At 38.4% G+C, this 22,661-nt stretch overlaps 1 protein-coding gene across 1 annotated transcript in view; it reads left to right on the forward strand.

The window, feature by feature from the left end:
- The first annotated feature begins 4,120 nt into the window (after window positions 1–4,120).
- LOC136712893 (transmembrane protein 132D-like) overlaps window positions 4,121–22,661 on the forward strand; it is a 62,433-nt gene continuing 43,892 nt past the window's right edge. The window contains exons 1-2 of the mRNA XM_066689713.1: window positions 4,121–4,902; window positions 20,559–21,450. Coding sequence (XP_066545810.1) covers window positions 4,824–4,902; window positions 20,559–21,450 — 971 coding nt within the window. The 5' untranslated portion in view covers window positions 4,121–4,823. The remainder of the gene's footprint in view (window positions 4,903–20,558; window positions 21,451–22,661) is intronic.

Here is a 22,661-nt window from a genome sequence, read left to right on the forward strand (position 1 = left end):
TTACATTTCTAGAACTTCACACATACTTTTTAACTCTAATGTTACAATTAGAAAACAAGTGCATGGTTTTACAGAATGTGGTATCAGAATACCTCTAAACTATTCATTTCAAGCATTTTAGTGTTTGTATTGTGCACTTGGCATGATTACAGTATTATATCATCTTACATCTGCATTTCTAAACATTTGGGAAACATTTCACATTAAAGACAATGAATGGATGAAAACCTTAAACGTAGCACAGGATAGTTAGATTCAAGTGTCACCAGTAAAAAAAAAAAAAACACAATTTTACATTCTGAACATGTGTAAAATAGTTAGATTGTTTTTCATTGTTAATATTTTTACCAGCTATAGGGTCTTTTGGTTTTCATTCTAGTCAAGCTCCCAGCTTCATAATTGAGCCAGTTATTGTCTTAATCAGGTACGATTAATATACTATTTAGCCACTAAAGACACTACAAGACACTTGTAAAAAAATATTGATTAGGGCATCTCTCGAGGACCAAGGTTGGAGACCTCTGGGTTAGATGAATAAACCTGTTTACTTAATTTGGGTTAGTATACTCCCTCTACTGGAATGAGAGAGTAAATCAATAAAAACACTTGGTCAAAATAAGGGATATCTTACAAAAACTGACCTCTATCAACTATATACAGTACTGTGCAAACTTTTTAGGTAGCTGTGAAAAAATGCTGTAAAGTAAGAATGCTTTCAAAAATAGACATGTTAATAGATTATATTTATCGATTAACTAAATGCAAGTGAGTGAACAGAAGAAGAATCTACATCAAATCAATATTTGCACACTTGCACACAGTTTTTGAAGGAACTTGGATCGTAGGTTGGCCCAAACATCTTGGAGAACTAACCACAGTTCTTCTGTGGGTTTAGGCGCCTCAGTTGCTTCTCTCTCTTCATGTAATCCCAGACAGACTCGATGTTGAGATCAGGGCTCTGTGGGAGCCATACCATCACTTCCAGGACTCCTTGTTCTTCTTCACACTGAAGATAGTTCTTAATGACTGTCGCTGTATGTTTCGGGTCGTTGTCATGCTGCAGAATAAATCTGGGGCCAATCAGATGCCTCCCTGATGGTATTGCATGATGGATAAGTATCTGCCTGTACTTCTCAGCATTGAGGAGACCATTAATCCTGACCAAATCCCAACTCCATTTGCAGAAATGCAGCCCCAAACTTGCAAACTTGCAAGGAACCTCCACCATGCTTCACTGTTGCCTGCAGACACTCATTAGTGTACCGCTCTTACCTTCGGCGAACAAACTGCCTTCTGCTACAGACAAATATTTCAAATTTTGACTCATCAGTCCAGAGCACCTGCTGCCATTTTTCTGCACCCCAGTTCCTGTGTTTTTGTTCATAGTTGAGTCACTTGCCCTTGTTGCCACGTCAGAAGTATGGCTTTTTTGCCGCAAGTCTTCCATGAAGGCCACTTCTGACCAGACTTCTCCGGACAGTAGATCGTGTACCAGGGTCCCACTGTTTTCTGCCAATTCTGAGCTGATGGCACTGCTGAACATCTTCCAATTTTGAAGGGAAGCAAGCATGATGTGTCTTTCATCTGCTGCAGTAAGTTTCCTTGGCCGACCACTGCATCTACGGTCCTCAATGTTGCCGTTTCTTTGTGCTTCTTCAAAAGAGCTTGGACAGCACATCTGGAAACCCCTGTCTGCCTGGGAGAGACCTTGCTGATGCAGTATAACTACCTTGTGTCTTGTTGCTGTGCTCAGTCTTGCCATGGTGTATGACTTTTGAAGGTAAACTGTCTTCACCTTGTTAGCGGAGGTTGGCTGTTCCTCACCCAGTTTTATTCTTCCTACACAGCTGTTTCTGTTTCAGTTAATGATTGTGTTTCAACCTACATATTGAATTGATGATCATTAGCACCTGTTTGGTATAATTGTTTAATCATACACCTGACTATATGCCTACAAAACCCCTGACTGTGTGCAAGTGTACCTAGAAGAATTGATGCTGTTTTGAAGGCAAAGGGTGGTCACACCAAATATGGATTTGATGTAGATTTTTCTTCTGTTCACTCACTTTGCATTTAGTTAATTGATAAATATAATCTATTAACATCTCTATTTTTGAAAGCAGTTTTACTTTACAATATTTTTTCACAGCTCTCTAAAAAATTTGCAAAGTATTATATCTGTCCATCTCTCCATCTATCCTTATTTCTAAAGTAACAAAGTATTTAAATAAGTTGTGCAATATAAAATTGTTGTAATTGTATACAAATGTAATTTAATACGCATGACAGTTTAAAGGTCAGACACAATTACAAGACATCTACAATGCTTCCAACAACAAAAAGAAAACGTCTGTCTTCCATAAAGTTTAACAGTCAAATTGCCTTTCACAAACTGTATTCATAACTGGGGCATTGTGTGAGTGACAGGTGTACTCCTTTTTAATTCCCTAGTATAATATACAGCTGCTATCCTACAGCTACTAACAACCTGGCAAAATACTACCACACTACTGTCAGAGACCAATTCTGGCACAGGCCTTTATGCTTCTGTTGATGAATTATGTAACTCAGTATCCGTCATCCAGTAGGTATGCGACAGTGAGCACTCATGGATTGCGCTTATGTATTTGTCCGTATATAATAGGACCCTGTGCCACAGAACCATGATAATGACTTTGCTTACATAACAGGTGTTGGTATTGCACAGCGTCCTGTGGATGTGCCTACAATGCGAATGTGCTGCACACCACTACACACACATGTATACCGGCAGGGCAGGCCAGTCGATAATGCATCAGTCTGTGGTGACCTGAGGTGCCCCCTAATATTTAATCAAATACCGTTTATTGCTACAAGCCTGGGCACTAATGAACTTGAATCATACAAGAGACCCGTCTCAAACGGATACAATTGCATTTTTTTTTACAGTTAGTATAGGAAATAACTCTTAAAATACCAGTAACCCCACTAACCCTGTCAATATTTTATACAGCAATTCCACTTCACATTCCTCTGTACTCATTACCAGGAGTCGGTTGGTGTTAATTATATAACAAAGCCAGTCACCCTTCGGTGGCTGGGAAAGGACCGGCACTTCAGTTGAGTGTATTCACATTCAAAGGAAAAGAAGCCAGGCTGGGATATATTCTAGAGATTGTTCTTCGGCTGCATTATGAGTCACTGCAATATTAGGCAATAATACCTGAGGGGTAGCCAGTTTTTAATAATAAGTATGGCTTCATAAGCATATTTTGTAGTGATAAGGATTTATTATAGAGCAAAGCCTTCAGGTATCTGTCAGACCTCTTCAGTTCTATTTATTTATTTATTTGGTAATTGTCATGGAAGCTTATAAAGCTCTCTTCCTTCCTCCCTAACATAGCTTGTGCAGAAAACACGACATGTATGTCTGTGTGGTGGTTAATGGTAGACACTAGACTGACAAATCATTTTAAAATGTGCAACATGTCAATCGTTTTAAAACTCTGGATGTCAGGTTTGTTGATGAATACACAAATCTACCTGTATCACCAAACATACTGCAAACATAAACATTGATAGCTGTTCCTAAGCTTAGACATACAGTATATGACTGAGCTGTTCAGTGACTGAAGCGCACTCTGCCAATACTGGGATCATTCATGCACATTTTAATTGAATACTATGGAGTATATTACTATTATTATAGTTATGATGATCATTATTTACATTGAACTAATCGGTTTGTCGTAATTCACGGATAACTACTTTAAAAATGCATTTAAAGCGAGCATTACTTTACCTTAGACTTTTCAACTATGTAAGCATCATTTAATCTCCTTAAAAAATAAATAATAATACAACAAATCCGTATGAAACTAAAACCAGAGCATTTGTTACAATTGGCCTTTGGTGTCTTAATTATTTAGTCGCTGAAACCCTTGTGTGGGACGCTGTGCCTGCTTTTGGAAGGGATTTGCGCTGCGTATTTGCGCATTTTCCCAGGCGAACATCTGCTTCAGCTCCAGCGCTCGTACACTAGTCGGTGGCATCACCATGTAAGCCTTCAGTGCGTCTCATTTAGTGCTGACAACCCTTATCCTCCACGCAAACGAGCGGGACGTCCTCCTCGTCGGATGTTAGAGAGTTCAGCTCAGTGTTTTTGTGGATACTGTGCAAAGAGGGGACAGCTGCTCTTTGCGCAAAGACAGACAAGCATCCCCCCTGGAAGAGTGCAAGTTGATCAGAAGCTTTTGACCGGAGAAACAACCGCTGGTGGATTTCTGTAGAATGCACATCTTCATTTAGGTGCGGCATAGATAGCTTTTGTTAAGTGATCCTGCGCCTTTTCCCACTATTTAAACATGTTTTGGGCAAAGCAATAAAGCTGGAACAGATTGATGCGTGGGCAATGGTTAAGGGTAATGCAACGGAGAAAAGAAAATGATATCAAGCAAGGAAACTTTTGTTGTTGACTGGTGTCCAGCACACTTTTCCTTAAGGTGCAATTTTGATATGATGTAAAGTAGTTTTAAACCTGAACGCGTACCTTATTTGATACAGCTGCACCGCGCGTTTGAGTGATGCATGGTGAAATTAAAACTATAGCTACGAGGCAACTGCTTGTAACTAGTTTGGTGATACAAGCAGAGCCGGGAGCGCACAGGTCTTTTTGATCTACTTTCTCAAACTTGTTGTGAAGTGGAAAATGCATCTAAGTGCCGCTGAGATATAAAAACAGCGAGGATATACATCGCACCTGTCCTTTACCTTTACAATCCGCCTGTTTAAGATCATAACCAGTCTTCAATGGAATAAGTTTGAATGCAAGTCGGGCTGTCAAGATGGACCATTACGCACACTTTTGGAGGATGCTGCAGATATACACAACGGTGATTCTCGCAATTGTTACCGTTTCCCAAGGTATGTGTTTTTGTGGTGTTATATGCTGATCATGTGTCAGTGTTTTTATGCTTTGAATGATACAAACAGAACTGGCCCTCAAAGTCTTTATATGCAGTTTGTTCAAGTTGTAGGTTGCAATGCAGCATTTAGGTTTTAAAAACAATGTATTGATACAATGTTTCAAAATAAATACAATTGTAGGGCAACATTTTGTGTGATTAAAAAATGCAAAACAAAAACCCTGAAAAGTTGTAATTAGCATTTAGTGATGCATTTTATATGTATTTCTGCAAGAGCTGTAATGCAATGATCATTTAAATGAACCTACTTTTGACTTGCTAGCCTTTTAAGCAATTTTCCTTACAGTAACGTTTTATAAAATAAAGGGGAAGTTATCTGAACTTTTAAAATGCGAACTTTTTTTTTTTTTTTTTACTGATTTTTTTACATGACATAGTGAGATGAAAATCCAAGGTGAAAGACTTTTGTGAGTGTCAAACATAGCACTTCACTTTTCTCCAGAGAAAGAGTCTGTGTGTAAGAGAGAAATAATAACGTGCAGTATTTATTGTTCATGATTAATATTGATGCCCAGCTTCACCATTTCTAGTTGTAGTATTTGACTATGAAAGGAACATTGCATTTGGGAGTGTGAAAGGCCTTTGCTTTATCCAGTGCTACCCTCCAGAAGTGCATAATAGACTTCACACATAAAAGTCAAAAAGCAGAGTTGAACAGCTTTTCCCGCTTCATCCATAAACTCACAAGTGTGCAAGCTTGATGCATTTTAAAACTGTCTATAATAACTACTCCAGAAGGACTGCCAATTGGAAGTGGAAGAAAAGGTTCCACTTCAAAGTTTATACTATATTATTTTATTTTCTTATAGAATAGCAAAGCAGTGGCCAGTTTATTATCGATAAGAAGGCATCTGAAGCATTGCTTGCTACTTCCTGGGAAGTGCTGAAATCTACCTCGTTCTTGGTGTTCAGGGTAAGAAATGTGCAGAGTACATTAGTGGCTCATAAAAAGGAAGGGCTCAGCAATAGTTTAACAACAGTCTGTTTTCCCAGTGTCAGTCAAGTTCCGGGGAATGTCAATATCCTAATGAATGTGAGGGTTGATTTACATATTGTATTTGTTTCTGGATGACTAGGGACTAGGAGGATTGATTCCCCCTTATTGAATTACTTTTTTTTTTTCTCTCTGTCTGGAAATGAACTCTATCTGCTCTGCTGTCGATTGTGTTGCAGTAATTTGTGTGTAATTCTAATTGTAATTTTCTTTCATCAGTAGAGCTAATAAAATCAACTACATCCACAGGCAGAGCCCATGTTTTGTAAACTGATAGAGCTGCTTCAGAGGAATTAGATTCTTGTAGTAAAAATGAAATGCTCAGATTTTGTCTAATGTGTTTGACTTAATTGTATATCTCCTGGATATTCCTGGGGACTATGGCTACCTTTCATATATATATATATATATGCATTATTATATAGGTCCAGATTGTATAGATAATCCAACAGATAGACAATGCTGAGCATAAACTCACATATACACCCAACACTGTGGAATAACTAAAGATATTTAGTCAAATGCCTCAAATTCTGTCTTAAAGAGAGCTTTTTTCCAGACTCTTTGGCTGGTCTGAATTATAATAAACTGACTGGATAAAGAGATAAAAAAGAGAAATCCAGATATAACAGATTTGAAAAAGCAGCTTTAAGGGTTTCACTGGGGATAACAATCCCCTGCAATCCTTGGAAAGGACTGAGCTTCTTTTTGTCTCTTCATTTCTACATCATTCCATAAGCTTGTGTTAGTGGGAGTAATTGGATTCTTTGCCATTATTACATGTACAGCATTCAGAAAAGAAAGATAGATAAAACAAAGACATAAATACAGCACTGTCACTCACAGTCATCTGTACTCCAGCACCACACGCCCCTCTGCTACTGTACTGAATTTGTCTTGGAGAAAGAGGTCCCTAGTCAGGTTCAGGGAGACACTATTGAGCTCATAGTGGAAATAAGTACATATAGACTGCATTTATTTTGGGTGAAACCTTTTATGCACGGTTGTTTATTATTATTAATGATAATGATGCTCATAATAATAATAATATAACAACCATCAGCATGATGAAGCAGAGTTGATGTATAGGTTTTAAATTCATGATTGTAGTGGCGCTGAAAAGCTATTTTCATAGCTGCCTTCTCATGAAAGCGTTTTGGTTATTAAGCTGTTGGACCTCGTGGGCAGCTCATTCCACGGTAGTTGAAGCGGGACACTTTGAAAAATGAGTTTCTGAAAAGCCGAATCAAGGGTGTAGTTTTGTATGACTCCAACACCGCGTTCAGAGAAAGATGTTTTGTGGAGAGTTTGGCACCACCCTGACATAAATTATAATTAATTAGCCTTAACATTAAAAATTGCTCTCGTGAAGGGGAACATAAACAGCAGCTGTTCCCTTCCTCTGTGGGGAGAACAACAACAGAAAAGCAAGCTCTGCATTTTCTCACACAAACTATGATAAGTCTTAGTGTTTACGGATAGAGGGTGTTTTGTCCGGTGTTTTGTCCAGTGTTTCTTTGGCAAAAATATTTTCAGTCAGTGAATGTTCCAGAATATCATGAGAAATGTAAATTTCCACCTCTATATCCTCATGAAAGCTTTTAGAGTTTATATTTTTTGGATAGTGTTTTGTTTATTTGCAGACAAAAACATGGCATCAAGGAGGCGTTAGTTAAGTCTGCATAAAGTAAGTTTTCATATGAATAAATACATACAAAGTTATTACATCTTCAGGTTTGATCCATATAACTCAATGCATTTTAACAATTGCATTGTATTTCATTAAAGGTCACTGTTTTTTTTTTTTACTTGTATAATATAGATGTGCATTTAAATGAGTTTTTAATTAGTTTACAGCTGCATTAAAGTATCTGATATCCCAACACATTGCACCTGGATTTTGCATCAAAAATTGATTGACAATCACATTTTGACTAATTGTATCCCCCCCCCTTGTGTTTCTTGCTTAATTACACCAAATCCCTTTATTCCCTAAAATAAAATCCTTGACATTTAAAATATATTGATTAAAAATGAGAGATCTAGGATTGAAAATCAACTTAAAAGATTCCACTGCAAAGTAGTAGTAGTAGTAGTAGTAGTAGTAGTAGTAGTATGACTGGAGCCATCTTATTTTACAATGTTATTTAAAAAAAAAAATCCATGCAAATCAATGATGCTGAGCTGAACTTGACTAGACTGGCTTTTCAGAGCTCAGTTTGCAGCAGCTCAGGTCTGCATTATTTTAATTACTTAACTAGTGATATGGAAAAACGTGCACTGAACCAATGGCAATGCCATTTCTGTGCAACCCTACATCAATGCGTGAACATGAACAGACGATCCATCACTGCCAATCCAGACAACGTGAGCCACAGAGCCTGAACCACTGCACACTGTAGCAAGGGTTTATAATTAAACATATTATCGCCTATGACATAATCCAAAGCAACGTACCTGGCACAGATCTGTCTCCCAGGGTTTGGGTCTTGTGCTGAGCAGATGACAAATGGCAACGAAGCAAACAGAAACAGTGCTGTAAAAAATAAACCCATGGTGGAAATCTATCAGTCTTGCTGCTGTAGAGGAGAGCTGTGATTTTGTATGTGTAGTTCATGAAGTTTGTTACAGAGCCTGGATCACGATCAATACATTTTGATTTGCAGGCACAGTGCGCTTGGGCTCCTGTGTTTGCAGGAGTTCCAGCATTAACAGTTGAAGGGATGTTCTGAGATGACAGAGATATCATGTTTTAAGTGTGTCAGCCCTTTTGGCTCAAATTCTGGTACGGGGAAATTCCAAAACCCAAACAACATCTAATACATGTGACACAGTTTTATTGTGGTTAACCTGCTATCTTTTTAAATCTCACCAGGACTCTTCCAATCGATCAGAAACTGACTGCTGTATTTTTACCATTGTGTAAAATGCATCTGCAGGTTCTTGTAGTTGTTCTCATTACAATTTGCATGTTTAACCTGGAAAGACTGTGTCTATATGCCTGTTCACTGTTAAGTTGAGTGCCCAAAAATGGTAAGATGCAACATGTAGTGCTTTTATAGGCTTCAATTTGACAGTGGTATTAGTGGTATCTCTTAATTGTTGTGGATCTTGCTAATGATTATTGAGTAGAATTCTTGTAATTAGTGACCTGAGAGATTTATTTCATGGCTAGTTTGGTCTGGTGTCCATCCGTGGCTGTGTTTTTAAGAAGTGACCATCAGAACAATTACCGTTAGCTCTGCTACAGATACCGTTTTAATAAGAGGGAGCAATAGCTGAACACGAAGCATCATGGTTGCGTGGGGCTGCTGGGAGAATTACCCTGCCCTCTGCCTCAGTTCCTTCAGATTCATTCAGCATGAACAGACTTTGACAAGAATCCAGCTCTAAAAGAGGTTTTTCGCAGAAATTGTCCTGTATTTAGTCTCTCCGGCTTTCTATAGAAGATTAATTTTAGTATGTCATGGTTTCCACACTGCTTTAATCATTGAGGTTTAAAGTTCATTTAGAAAGCAAGGAAAACAATACCACTTGTGTTTGTTTGTAAATCATCATAAATTATATTGTTCTGTTTAGTTTATTTGCATGTTTTTGATAGCTGACCACTGTCGAGATGACTCCAAATGATGTTTACAGTAACATTTTAGGTGTTACTTGGGATTAATTTGTGCCTGTATATTATACCAAACCACTTTAAGTAATCTAAAAAAAAAATAGGTTGCATTACCCATCACACCACTGAGTGCAGCCAGACAGCCTTTCCCTTATTTCTAAATACATGTATTTTATCTAAATTATTTCCTCTGATAATCCCTACTTTGCTCATATGCATCAGAAGTTAAGAATATGGTACACCTGTACTAAAAGGTAAAATACTATTTAAATGTGAGGTCTTTGTTAGACTATTGCTATTCTAAATTAACATAGCCTCAGCAGGGATGTGCCTCAAGCACTGGAGTACTGATTATCCCTACGATTATTCTCAGCTTGAATTTTCTGCATTTAATGTAACCTGTCCTCCTCTCTCCTCACTTTTCCCTTTCCCTGGGTCACAGTCTCCCCCCCCCTACTCTGCATTGAGCAAATCACAGAGTCACTCCATCAATATCACACTCTTGGCTACAGCCATTAACCTACTTAGCTTCTTAATATTTCCATGATCATACATCACAGATTGTGGAGTAGACAGGATTAATATATAATGCTCACCATCATATGGGCGAGCAAGTGAATTAAGTGAAAATGGGATGTACATCAAGGAGATTAATTTACAGGAGGGAATCAAATACAGGGGCTGATTTGTTTGTTTTTAAAATGAGCAGCTTTAAGGGTAATACTTCCAAATGTTATTGCTCACAATAAGCCATGCATGTCAAAGAAGCTCTTGAGAGCAGGTACTGTAGACTCTATTCATGTATTTAGACCGGACACCTACATACCCAGCTGTACTTTAGCATACTTTACAATAGGGCCCTGTGTGTCTCTGCACCCTTTTGCTTTCCATACTTACACAAGGGTTATGTAGTTTTGAGCTCCCCAGTGTCCTTGGAAACCTATATTTTTTGTAATGACACAATACGTTTCCATACAAGACACTTGTATGTCGGTAAATGTTTGTGTTTTGGGCACTACCGCGGTGATGTTTGCCATCCTATCCTGTCTCATGCATGCAGTGAACTTTACTTGACAGCAGCCAATTTCCTGAGACCTCCTTCAGATTGCTCGCATCGCTCGGCTCTAAACCCTATAAGACAACCACCCACTGAAACAGTGATACTGCATAATTACAGAATGAGATCTGACATTTCAATTGTTTAAATAATATGATGATTTAATGATTGTGTGCTTTAGGCTCTTACATTTCTGTGTACACACACTGGGCGAGCTCCAGCAGCACTTGATCTCAGACTTGCACAGTCTGTAGTGTCGGGAGAGATTTAAAATACCCATGAAAGATGTCCTTTATAAAATGTTACCAAAACCCATTCATTTAACGCTTTTGCAAGGTTCTGTGTTTGCAGGGTGTGTTTACTTAAATAGCTCGCTACAAGAGTATGGTACTTTTGACATCAATTTATATCAGGTGAAAACTGAAAGTGGAATTACATTTTTATTTTATTTTTACCATTTTATTTCCATTCCAGTTGAAAAATCTAAGCAGAAGATATACAATAAGGTTATTTGGCCATTCTTTGACAAAATGGTGGGTGTTCTTTAAATATATATATTTTTTTTTCATGGCTGAAGGCATTAGCTGGCTTTTTGAAGAAGCATGTTTAAAACCAGTTCAGTGTAGAAAGTGACATATAAATTAATCTAAATAAGGCTCTGCTGCTAGTGCCAGTTAATTAAAGCTACTGGTGTTGTGTTCATTAGCTTAGAGAGGAGTTTTAAGTACCCCTTACTGACATACATTTACCATTGATCGCACTGGTGGATTTGAATGAGATGCTTGCCTTGACTTCAGTGTCTGCTTGTTTTTCCAGGAGCTTGAAACACGAGCAAGTGAAAAGCTGTAGTTGTGTTACATTTGGTTGCTTATGTAAGCTCCAAACTGATCCATGATTTAGTCATTAACATACAATTTTCTTTGCAAAAACCCTAAACAATTCTTGTTGGAAACTCCTATGGTATTTCTGTTTCGTGAAGTATAATAATTAATATATTCTCTGTGACACAGATAATTTTCTACTGAGACCAAGCTGAACATGAAACTTTGGCCTTGGTAGGTATCCAACCAACCTGTTAATTAGATAAAATAACAGCAGTGGATTGACTGAAGCAGGAAGGGCCTCCCATGGTTTTTCTGCTGTGATTTTCCAAGTGGAGAGAAAAAAGGAAAAGAAAACTCACTGTAAGAAGATAGACTCGACGTTTTGTTTCTGTTTCCATTTTTAAAAAACACTGTAAGTTTCCAACCCTTTCCTCTAAACTCTAGGACAGCCAGATTCTGTCTGGGAAAAACATTGATTTATTCAAATCTTCCGCCTCTCAATCCATGAGCTTACCTCCTAGCTGGTACACCGTTTTTTGTTTTACACACTTTGCCCTTTTATGTCAACCGGAGAAACATGAAGGTATTATTAAAGGTCTGATTTCCATTTCTGGGTTGCAAAAAGTTTAGAATTAACAGCCCTAAACCAACAAAGAAACAAACAAACTGGAAAAACCCTGAAAACGTGCAAAGGTTTTTCCCCACGAAAGGATTACAAATTGATCCGCCTTGAAACGATTACATCCCATCAGATTTGTGAGCTGCAACTCTCTTAATGCTCGTAAAATATATGAACATAACCCCATAGACTTTTTACAACTACATTTCTGCCAACTAAAATGCATTTATATTTTTAAGCAGCCGACTATTCCCAACTTCAAGGCCAGAAATATTTGTTTTCAAGCATTAATTGCTGTACTCAATTCATCTGGTAAACTTCCTTTTATTCCTTTGCAAGAAGTTTGACACAGATAAAACCTTTGTAATACGATTCTTCCTGTAACTCTGCTACAATCCTTTTTTATTTCTGCTTTATTTCTGCCGAGTGGTGATAAACAAACAAACAAATAAAAACACTAAAAGATATACATAGTGCTTAAACATTGCCTGAATGGCACAACACTGTCAAGTATATCATTTAATCTCTGATGCTCCACTTTGCAATCAGTGTTTTTAAAATTGATGGTGCATTTTCTTTGTCATGCTGGAGGGGTTTAGTGTGTCTTCAAGACAAGTGATTTGGGATTTGGTTTGAAAAGCACTCAAGGGCTGGTAAGATACTTTGTGACTTTTGCCTGGTGAGTGGAAAGCTGTTTTCTTGGTTTTATATGACAGAGTTACACAATGTTAGAGTAAAATGGACTCAAATGGACTTCATTGCAGTAGTCTTTCAACATGTGCATGACAAAAAATCTCATTATCATCGTCAGCAGCCTTTTGCAATCCACCACTGGATGAAGGCCCCTCCCCCCAAAACTGTTCCCACTTCTTCTCTTCCCTTCTTCTATGTGCACTACTTCATGGTCATTTTTCCTTTCTAGGTGAGCTATTCCATAGTGTGTTTAGTCCATCTGTAATCTGTTCTCTGTGCAATCTCTCTTTGCTCTTTGAATTTCTGCCCTTGCTGTTTCGTAATTTGGAGTTGCTGTGTTATTTTAGCATTTGATAACCAGGTTTAGGAGCTATAGGTGAACACTGATAGTATGCACTGCTCAAATGCTTCTTTCCCTGAGGCAAAAGGCCAATCTCCTTTCAGTGGTGTACTGTTTCTCCCAAAAGAAGGTGAAAAATTGGAAATCACCCCAAGATCGTGGAATCTCAGACATATTCCTGATATATGGAACAATACAACTGTCAATATATATTATTTTGTTCACACTTATGATCTAATTGATAAAAAACCAAAAAAAAAAACATGTTTGTATTCATATTTAGACAGCTTGAGTGTCACTTCTACTGAGCGCTTTCTTTCCTGTGTTATTGACACATTTTGCTACAACAAGATATAATAAACTGGGACTTGGCACTTGTGACTGTTAACAGGCACATTAAACTAGTCAGACACATGATTTTTCAATTCAGTCTCTGAACAGTTTATAGAGGCTTAACCAGTTAGAGGGTTTGCTTTGAGCGGAGTAGATAACAACAGGTTTATGTGCAGATTTGTTGACAGCAATAGATAATTTAGATGTATAGGCTTAAAGGCATAAAGAAAAAATAGATGTTATTAATATTATAAAGGCATCTTTAAAAAGAAAGAAAATGCCGAAGAGCCCTTGAAACCAATTCCTGATCTGTGAATCACTTAATGATCTGACCTGTGTGGCTTACAGAAGACACAGGGTGCATTTCTCTTACTGCGTTTATGGTCAACAAGAAGGCTAAAATCAATTTTCCCTTTGTGAGAGGAAACCATAAACCCCACAATATAAGCATGCGCTGATACTTTAGCCTGCATTACGCTGAACAAGCAGGGATTTGACTTACTACGTCCACTTCACTTTTTGATATGTAACGAGAGTGAAAAGGTCATGTGTTGCATTTATGCATTCTGGTCAGCAGCAGCACCGCCAGCCCTGCTATTATACAGAACATCTGTCACCGTGCCTCTTCAGAGCTGAATGGGATGCCTATAGCCAATGCTGAACAATTCAAAACCAATCTACAGAAACATCTCCCTGTATACAGACTCGTAGCGTTCCCTGATTGAAAGGTACATCAATGCAAAATGGATGGTATTTTTATGCTTCCGTGGGGAGTTCCAAAGACATTACAGTGACATATAATAACATTTCTCTACAAGCTTTCCTTCTGGCAGTTTGCAGGTTTGTAATCCCAGATGGATATGTAGTTATAAAAACAGTTCTAGTATTGAACTAAAAACCTGTCAGATATTATAAGCCACCTGGGAAAGACTGCAATAAATTGATAAAGCTCTGTCCTCTTGCTTTTAGTAAACAAATTATTGTTTAATCCATGAAAGGAAATGCTTTAAAAGGATCACACAGCATTTAAATATGTCTTAATGTAAAAAGAATGGAAATCATATGTGGTATCTTTTCTAGCTTTGATACTAAGATGAATAAGTATTCCGTTTACAAAGTAAAATAGTATCCTGACTATGATTAATTATTCTTTGTGGGTTTCCTTGGAAATAAAAATAAAATAAATTATTTAAATCTTTGATTATGGATGTTGAGAAAATATTGATCCTAGACAGTATATTTTAAATTCTTGCAAGAAAATGTAATGTAATTTAAAATCGTTGACAAGCATCAGTGTTCTTAGTCTCTGTGATTGACTATTCTATTTCTGTTTGCTTTATAGCGTGTCAATGAAGGTTTTCCACATTGTAAATGGTAGCCTTCACACGTCAGGTGAATGATTTCTAAAGTGTATACAGAACATCTATGTGTGTGTGCATGTGTGTGTGTGAAGCTTAATTATAACAACGGCATGGCAAATTATCAGTTTGTTTTCATTGTTTATGCTCAGCAATATGTGACACAAGTGTTTGCGAGATCTCTTGCTTCATGGAATTCCTGCGGGAAACAATTACGTTAATTGTGCTTTTAATTAACTCATAGTTCACAGTGGGTAGAACACAGGTGAAGTCTGTCAGGGCTAATAGTGCTTGCAGAGGACAAGGTGATTCTTCTGTCAGGAGCAGATGGCTAAATCATCCGGTCAGCTCAACTGCAACTTAAAGAGTGAGACACCTAGATAATGAACCGCCCCGGGGACAGGAGTAAAACACGTGCTTTCTTTACGTGGGGTGCTTCCTGTCAGCTGACCATAGCAGACCTCGCACAGTCTTTACACATGTTCTTCTCCAACTTATGAAAGAGATTAAATAGGCCTACATAATCGGCTTCTCTGGAGTCACTCTGAATGACCAAACAGTGCTAAAAGGTGGACAGTTTCTTATCCTTGGTTGGTGTTTTTCTCGTGATAATAATACGGTAGTTAAAATGCTCTGTGATTTCTATCCCTAGTCCTTAAAGATCAACTTTTCCCACATATTATATTATTATGTAAATTAGATTAAGTGAATTTATTATTATTATTATTATTATTATTATTATTATTATTATTATTATTATTATTATTTAAATCTATCAAATCCATTAAGGACTGGAAGAAGAAAGGAATGTTAACTCTGGTTCATGTCAGTGTATCTGTCAAATAGTATCAAGAAGATACAAATACATTTTCTGTTTAAAAAATAAATAAATAAAAGGCTGCTATAATGCTTTGGTAAGCGGTTCATGTGATGATCCAAGCCTCTCGGCACAAAAATCTGTCTCATTTTCAGGAGAGACTCAGAAGGTCGCGAGGCTGTGTTCTGCTGGATGGCCGAGTGTGTCGGATGTGTGAATTGATCTGAGAGGCTCCTGTCACACAAGAGGGATTTGGGTGATTCACCGGGGGAGGGGTGAGAAGTCAGCAGCTGTTGCTTGCCTGTGGTCACTCTGGGATAATCTGTTCAGAGACAGACCTGCAATGTGTCGGCTGACATGACTTTACTTTGGTGAACACAGGGACTTGACCTCTCCCTAATATGGCCGTAGTCTCACACTGAGACGTTCCAGTATGCAAATGTACCCAAATGAGGGTTATAGCGAAGAGGGATGGAAGGGACAATCTTTGCATAAGGTGGTGGGTAGACCCCAGTGTTTTTTTCCACCTGTGCTTTCACTACAGACCCGTCTTGAACTGCGGTTCAAATATAGCAAGGGTTAATGGTCTTACTTTGTCGTTACGGACAGATCTCTTCTAAGTAGTACTATAGAGCTTCTCATTGGGCACTGGGAAGTGTGTAGGAGCTGCTGAAAGCTACTCATACCAGTGTTTATCCTCTGTTATTTGTCTGACCAAGATTAGCCAAGTCCGTCTTTCTGACGAACACGAATACCAAAAGCTGAAAGACATGGATCAACTGTGAACTAGTGGGAAATGTTTGCTGTTCCTTATAGCTGCTAGAACAGGTTCATTCTGTTTCAGCTTCCAAGTCATATATACATATTAGGTATACTGTTAACTTCCCTGTAGTAATTTAATTCTGAGGGAAAAAGTTGGATTATTTGAAGTAAATAAAGGTCAAAACAACGAGACAAACAGTAGAAACAAACAATAGGAGACAGCAGGGAGCACTACTGTGAGAGTGGTTCTAGGAAACATACATTAATTTACAAACTGCACTATTTCAGAGAGATGTAGTTAAAGGGTAATTTTTGCCTGCGGGGCAAGAGAGTTCAGTGAATCTGTACTTGGTTCCTTTTTCAGTGGTTCTTCTGGTCTGTGAAACTAAGCACCAAAGTGAACTCATGATCTCACCAACACTATCCAACATCATTGTCCAACATTGAAACCGAGGAGTCAGGGCTCTGGCTGCGATTGTCGATGAGAGTGCTAACTTGCTCTGACCTCATCCTAGTGCATTTGCAGTTTTAATAAATACCATACAAAGTACCGATGCTGAATAAAAGGATTACACTCTCCAACTGTGGTGGTAATGGTGGTCTGTGCAGTAATTATAGTTTCCTTCAATTGCTTTGGGCGGCTTTGTAGTTCTTAGAAAGACTCATTATTGCTGTTGTGTAACTTTGGATTTGAACTTGTTGTGTTGTTTTACAGTAGGCTAGGTATTAAAGGTTGTGCTGTCTTGTTCAAGAAATATCAAAAGTGCATGAAAGTAGCAGTGCATTGTAAGGTGAACATCTAGTTCACATTGATACATGACTACGCTTTGTAGTTTGACAGGGATATAAAGGTTCATAGGTCTGTAGGTCGCTTCGAAACATTAATTGCCTGACATCTTATCCTAGATCTCAGATCACTGCTTTTGTACAGGTGTGCACATGCCCGTTTCAGAGAAATCATGCTCTTTCATTTGTATTTTTTTTAAATGTTATTCCAGCCTGTCTTTCATAACAACTTGAAAGCCACTTCAAACTGTAATTGTTCCCTTGCCTGTATAATGTGACAGCACTTTGCTCCAAAAGCCTGAACTTGCTCCAAGAACTTCCATTCACACCAGATAGAGGAGGGCACCAGATAGGAACATGTTACATATCTGTGTGTGTGTGTGTGTGTGTGTGTGTGTGTATGTATAACCTCATGAGCATTATCTGTGAGGATTTATTCAGCCATTTTTAAAGGGATTCATTCAAGGTGTACGTAGTTGAGACAAAGGTCCTTTTGGATCTTCAGATGTAATGCTCATTAGCTTAGTCAATTAATAATTTTAGAAAAGACAAGACAATCATCTTGCCAGGCTAATACGGAGGAGCACTGTTTTACTGTAGCTTCTCATCAAGCCTGGACATCCAATCAAATCTGTATCACACTTGACACTTTCAATATCTGCTCTATTTAAACTTGTGATTTTGATACTTCTGCTGCAATTATGTCACAGGAAGTAAACCTTTGAATGGTAATGATTATAGTTTGGGCTTCTGTTTTATTGTGCTTTCGGGCATGTTGAAAATGTCAAAGTCTTGATGTGGATTTGTAAAATATGCAACAAACACCACTGCTGAACGGGAGATGTCTTGCATGAAACTGAAGCTGACATGACCTTTTAAACTGATCTATATTTTTGTGATTGTAAGTGATTGTAGAAGAGTGAAATTCCAAGTGTGTATACCAACCCAGGTGTCAACAAGCAATACAGACTTCTATTAAATAAGGAATGCTATTTAATTTTATCGTATAGATTGCTGCAGAAATACATAAATCATTGTGGCAGCTGTCAGTTTTAATGATTAGAAAATGAGATCTAATCGATGTTTCCCTGTGTAATTCCAAAGTGAAGAATGCGTCCAGCGCACTGCAGTGTGTAAGAGAGGCCAGGAGCGAGCGAACGCTACTTTGTAAAGCACTTGAGTTCGTTTCTGTCAACGTGTGTCCTTAGAAGGCGTCCAGTGTGCGTTTGGTCAGAAGTTAGATTCCTGCGGGGGTGTTTACACGTGTGTGCACTGAGGGGGTCATGGGACAAGGGCGTTTGCCAACTGTGCTGCTGTGTAAATGTCAGTCGGCGCAAGTCAAGTCTTTTCAGCAGAGCCGCATCAATCCTCAAAGGTTTTAATGCTCTGCCTGGGTGCTAACCAACCGTGAGGGTTCTGGCTCAGTGACCACCGGCGTGTTGTGCCTCTTCTGTCGGCCTGAGGGCTAGACTTCCCTGAATTCCAGCTAGAGACTGGTTTGACTGACACGGCTTTGGGAGAAATGGTATGCATAACAAATACAAGCAGCTGAGGGGTTCAACCGGAAAATGAGTAGCAAACAGGATGCAAGATGCAACATGTGTCCTTCTAGTGCCCAATATCCTTCTAGGCAACTGCGGTCAATATTGGACAGTTGGCTGCCAAGGGTGGGTGGGATGGAGTGACCGGGGGAGTCATTGTCTCAGTCTGTAACAGGGACTCCCAGTTTTGTTGGCAGTCTGCTGTCAAACGAGCGTAGTTCTGCATCCCACCACCTCCCCATTCACGCATGTCATGTCTGCAGCAGCTCCTTGACTCATTCCTCTTAGCTGGGGGTGGGCATTCTGCCAGGCTGTTGTTCCCCTCAGTCAAGAGAGTAAAGCCAAAAACTTCACATAATCAATCACTCAAGCAAGACTGGGGTTGTAAGCTACTTAATAAAGTTTAGTAATGATTGTTGGCTAAGTTGTTGTTATATCCCATGAATCCTGTAAGGCTTTCAGGTTTCATGAATTGGACCATGCCGGAAGCGGCAAAATGTTGAGGAAATGGTGTTGTAGTATATGTTATTTAATATATAGGTATTGCTGTCTGAATTCAACTGATCTTGCAGATGGTTGTCTTTTGAAGGCAGTGACAACGGTGAGCATTCATACTGCAACAAATGTAAACATACACGTTTTATTATAATAATAGAAAATGAAACAAATATTTCCTCCTTGATGTCATTCATTTTAGTATTCAAAAAGCCAGCATTGTGCTTTTATGGACAATGTTTTGATTATGTTTGCCCTTTCAGTTCTGTTCTTATGAACAATTTTTTTAAAATTACTTCCCTGCTGTTGAAATAAGGGATCTTCTCATTTGTACATTGCTCCAAAAAATGTCATATCAATATTTAAAATGAGTCCTTTTGAATTCTACAGCAAATAGTACGTATTAATAGTATTACGATTATTATGTGGAAAGTTGTCGTTAACTGAAGCAAAATTACTGATTTCATAGGACTAGTAATCTAAAGCTAAATACATAGATGGTTTATTGGAAACTATGTCAGGATTGTGTGTTATTATAATTACCAAAGTGCAGTAACACAATCAATACAAAATACCCTTTAGAGAATTACAAAAGTGCATAGTGCAATCAGTACAAAATACAATGAGCATGCATCTTCATTGAGGTAACAAGTGCAGACATAATGTAGTTCTGGCGTAAGGAGAGATTAAAGTTTGTAGGTAGCTAAGTGCAGTCTGGTTGGAGACAACTGTGTGAATAATGTATACTTAATTTAAGTTATTTAAAGCACGAACATTGACTAAATCTAACTTCATTGGATTTTAGATAGTAATCCGGGCATTCTTTTACAAGCATTGGAAACTCATTTGTAAGTGCTGCGATTGTAATTTGCAGTTGGTTTAAATTAAATAAATCTATGAAACATGGCAACTAATATCTTCTTATGTCTGACTGCATTGCTCTCAATACCAGCATGTATTTTTTTTCTTTTTAGGACTTCACACTGTTGTAGGTTCCCTGGATCCAGGCTGTTATTTCACATGTTTTCTTCAACTAACAAGAATAAAATGATATACAGATTGTATCTTGACTAAATAGCTCAAAGCATTGCACAGTAATTCCCAGGGTGAATTTACATGTGATTACCAAAACGCATACACTTGGGGGTGGAAAAATGTTTTTTGCCTCAACCCACTGTAAACAGCAAGCATAAGATGATATTACTGAGGACATCTGTTATCTACCAAAACAAAGCTTGTGTGCTTGGAAACAGTCAATGTGGTATTTATTACTGTTTGTAAGAACTGATAACAGTGTTGAAATGGCACTATTCACTAGAAATGAATAGTAAAAAAGAAAATCTTCTCTTTTTATTGCAGAGCTTGAGAGTCGGGAACTTACTGATTCTGTGAAGACCCCCTCGTCCTTCCCCATGTATCTACCTGTGAGCTACCAGATTGACAACGCTGACTCTTTCTTCTTCCTGAAGGAGGCCAATCAGGACATAATGAGAAACTCTAGCATGCAGACTCACACTGAGTCCTTTGTGATATTGCAGGCCAGTCGCCCGCCTGTGGTCAATGCCAGCTATGGGCCGCTGTTTGTGGAGCAAAGTGTGCCACTGGACCTGGTGCAAACGGCCGACCTGTTCCGCACCTCCAACAAATTCACTTTCAACTGGAAAATCCAGTCCTACATCCTCACTAGGAAAGTCTACTCCACCTCGCCCAAGATGCGGGTTTTGTTTTACATTTCAGGGAGAGACTGGGATGGCCAAAGCACAGAAGGTGCCATGGACAATCTGCCCTGCGTGATGGTTTATGCCTTCTGGCAGACGCAAGAGGTCAAAGGCTCCTGTTCTATTAAAGGGGACATTGGGATCTGTATGGCGGAGCTGGAGCCGGTCTCCTCGTGGTTTAGTCCATCAAGCGAGACCACAAGTCGGGAAAGGTTAGATCAGACAGATGGGAATTCAGTGGAGCTTTACTATACGGCACGGTCCTACTTGAATGGAGGATGTACCACTGAAAATGCTAAACGGTGGGGCAGGACAGAGCCGTACGAGTCTGAGGACACCTCTTTCACCCCCATGCAGAGAATCGGCAGCGTGCGCCTCTTTCAGGTCCCCCACAACGACACTCCCCTCTCCCAGCTCAAGCTCGGTGAGGCCATTGTCATACAGACCTCCTCCAAGCCACGGAAAAGAAGGGATATCACCACTTTTTATGTCTTCATCTCCGCTGGATCCAGCATCGATAAATTCACACTGAGGTAGGTCACTACAAATAGTTGTTTTTTCCTGTGGTTTTAAAGAAAAATAGGATATGATTGTTAAAAGTGCAGTCAGGGTTTGGATGCTGTCAGTGTTTTTAAAATCTCACATATTTCTGATGTACTTCAAACAAGAGGCACACAAGCACCTTCAGAACTGATAAAATAATTAACACATGAATACAGAATATCACACAGGTTTTATGCGATTTTGAAACTCACCTTTTTCTACACACCTAAAAGTAGAACGACAGTTATAACACCCGTTTGCCAAAAAGAGCAAGTTTAATTTTTTAATTTTTTTAAGTCTGCTCCCAGAAATCACTGTTCAGCTCCCTAGTTCTTTGATGATATTTCCATGATAACACAATTTGAACGTCTTTAGTGCTACAAGGATAGCTCTACTGTGCCCTATAACTAAGGCAAAAACATATTAAACTGAATCAGTAAGAAAGAGTAAAAAGAAATGCTGAAAAGATAGTTCTCAATTTAAATGTATACAGAAAACACATCCCAAAACAAATTAGAATTTTATAAAATGTATTATTCATATTTTTAATAATAATAATAATAAAGCCATCCATCAATCTAAGAGGGGGAAAAAACAAGATGAATGCATTCAAGTGAATATTTTTTCAAATGTCTGTTGGTGGTTGTTTATTCTGATTATAATTTTGCATTAAGCATCGGTTTGCACAATTGAATCTCTCAGGTAAAGTTATTGATTTTGAAAGTAATCGAATTCAGAGTAATTGCACTGTTTAACCATTTTTCCTGTCAGCAGTGATATGTGCCAGTCATGCAAGCATCCGGGTAGAAATATACCTCAACCAAAGAATTAAACTGTCAAATTAAATTGGGAAGCTACCTTACATATGCATAAGCCATTATAAAGGCCATTATAAAACATTTTGCACATAAACGCAAGACTTACACTGTATATTAAGGTGTTCATTAAGTCTATTACATCGCTGGACCCCAGTGTATCAGCATATGGCTTCTAATGTGTTTCCAGCTGTTCCCAAATCCAGATGTGTGGTGTCAGAGCTGTGAAGATAAATCCATTTATTTTATTGAGAAAATAAAAGAGGAAACAGGATTTAGACAGCAGGTCCAAGAGAATGCAACCTAGTGCATCTAACCACTTTTTCCTTCTTCCAAAATTAAAAAGATTACAGATGGGGGGGTGCAGAGAGATGTTAGTAAATGTT

The sequence above is a fragment of the Amia ocellicauda genome, chromosome 17 (genome assembly GCF_036373705.1).
Source record: "Amia ocellicauda isolate fAmiCal2 chromosome 17, fAmiCal2.hap1, whole genome shotgun sequence".
Classification (NCBI taxonomy): domain Eukaryota; kingdom Metazoa; phylum Chordata; class Actinopteri; order Amiiformes; family Amiidae; genus Amia; species Amia ocellicauda.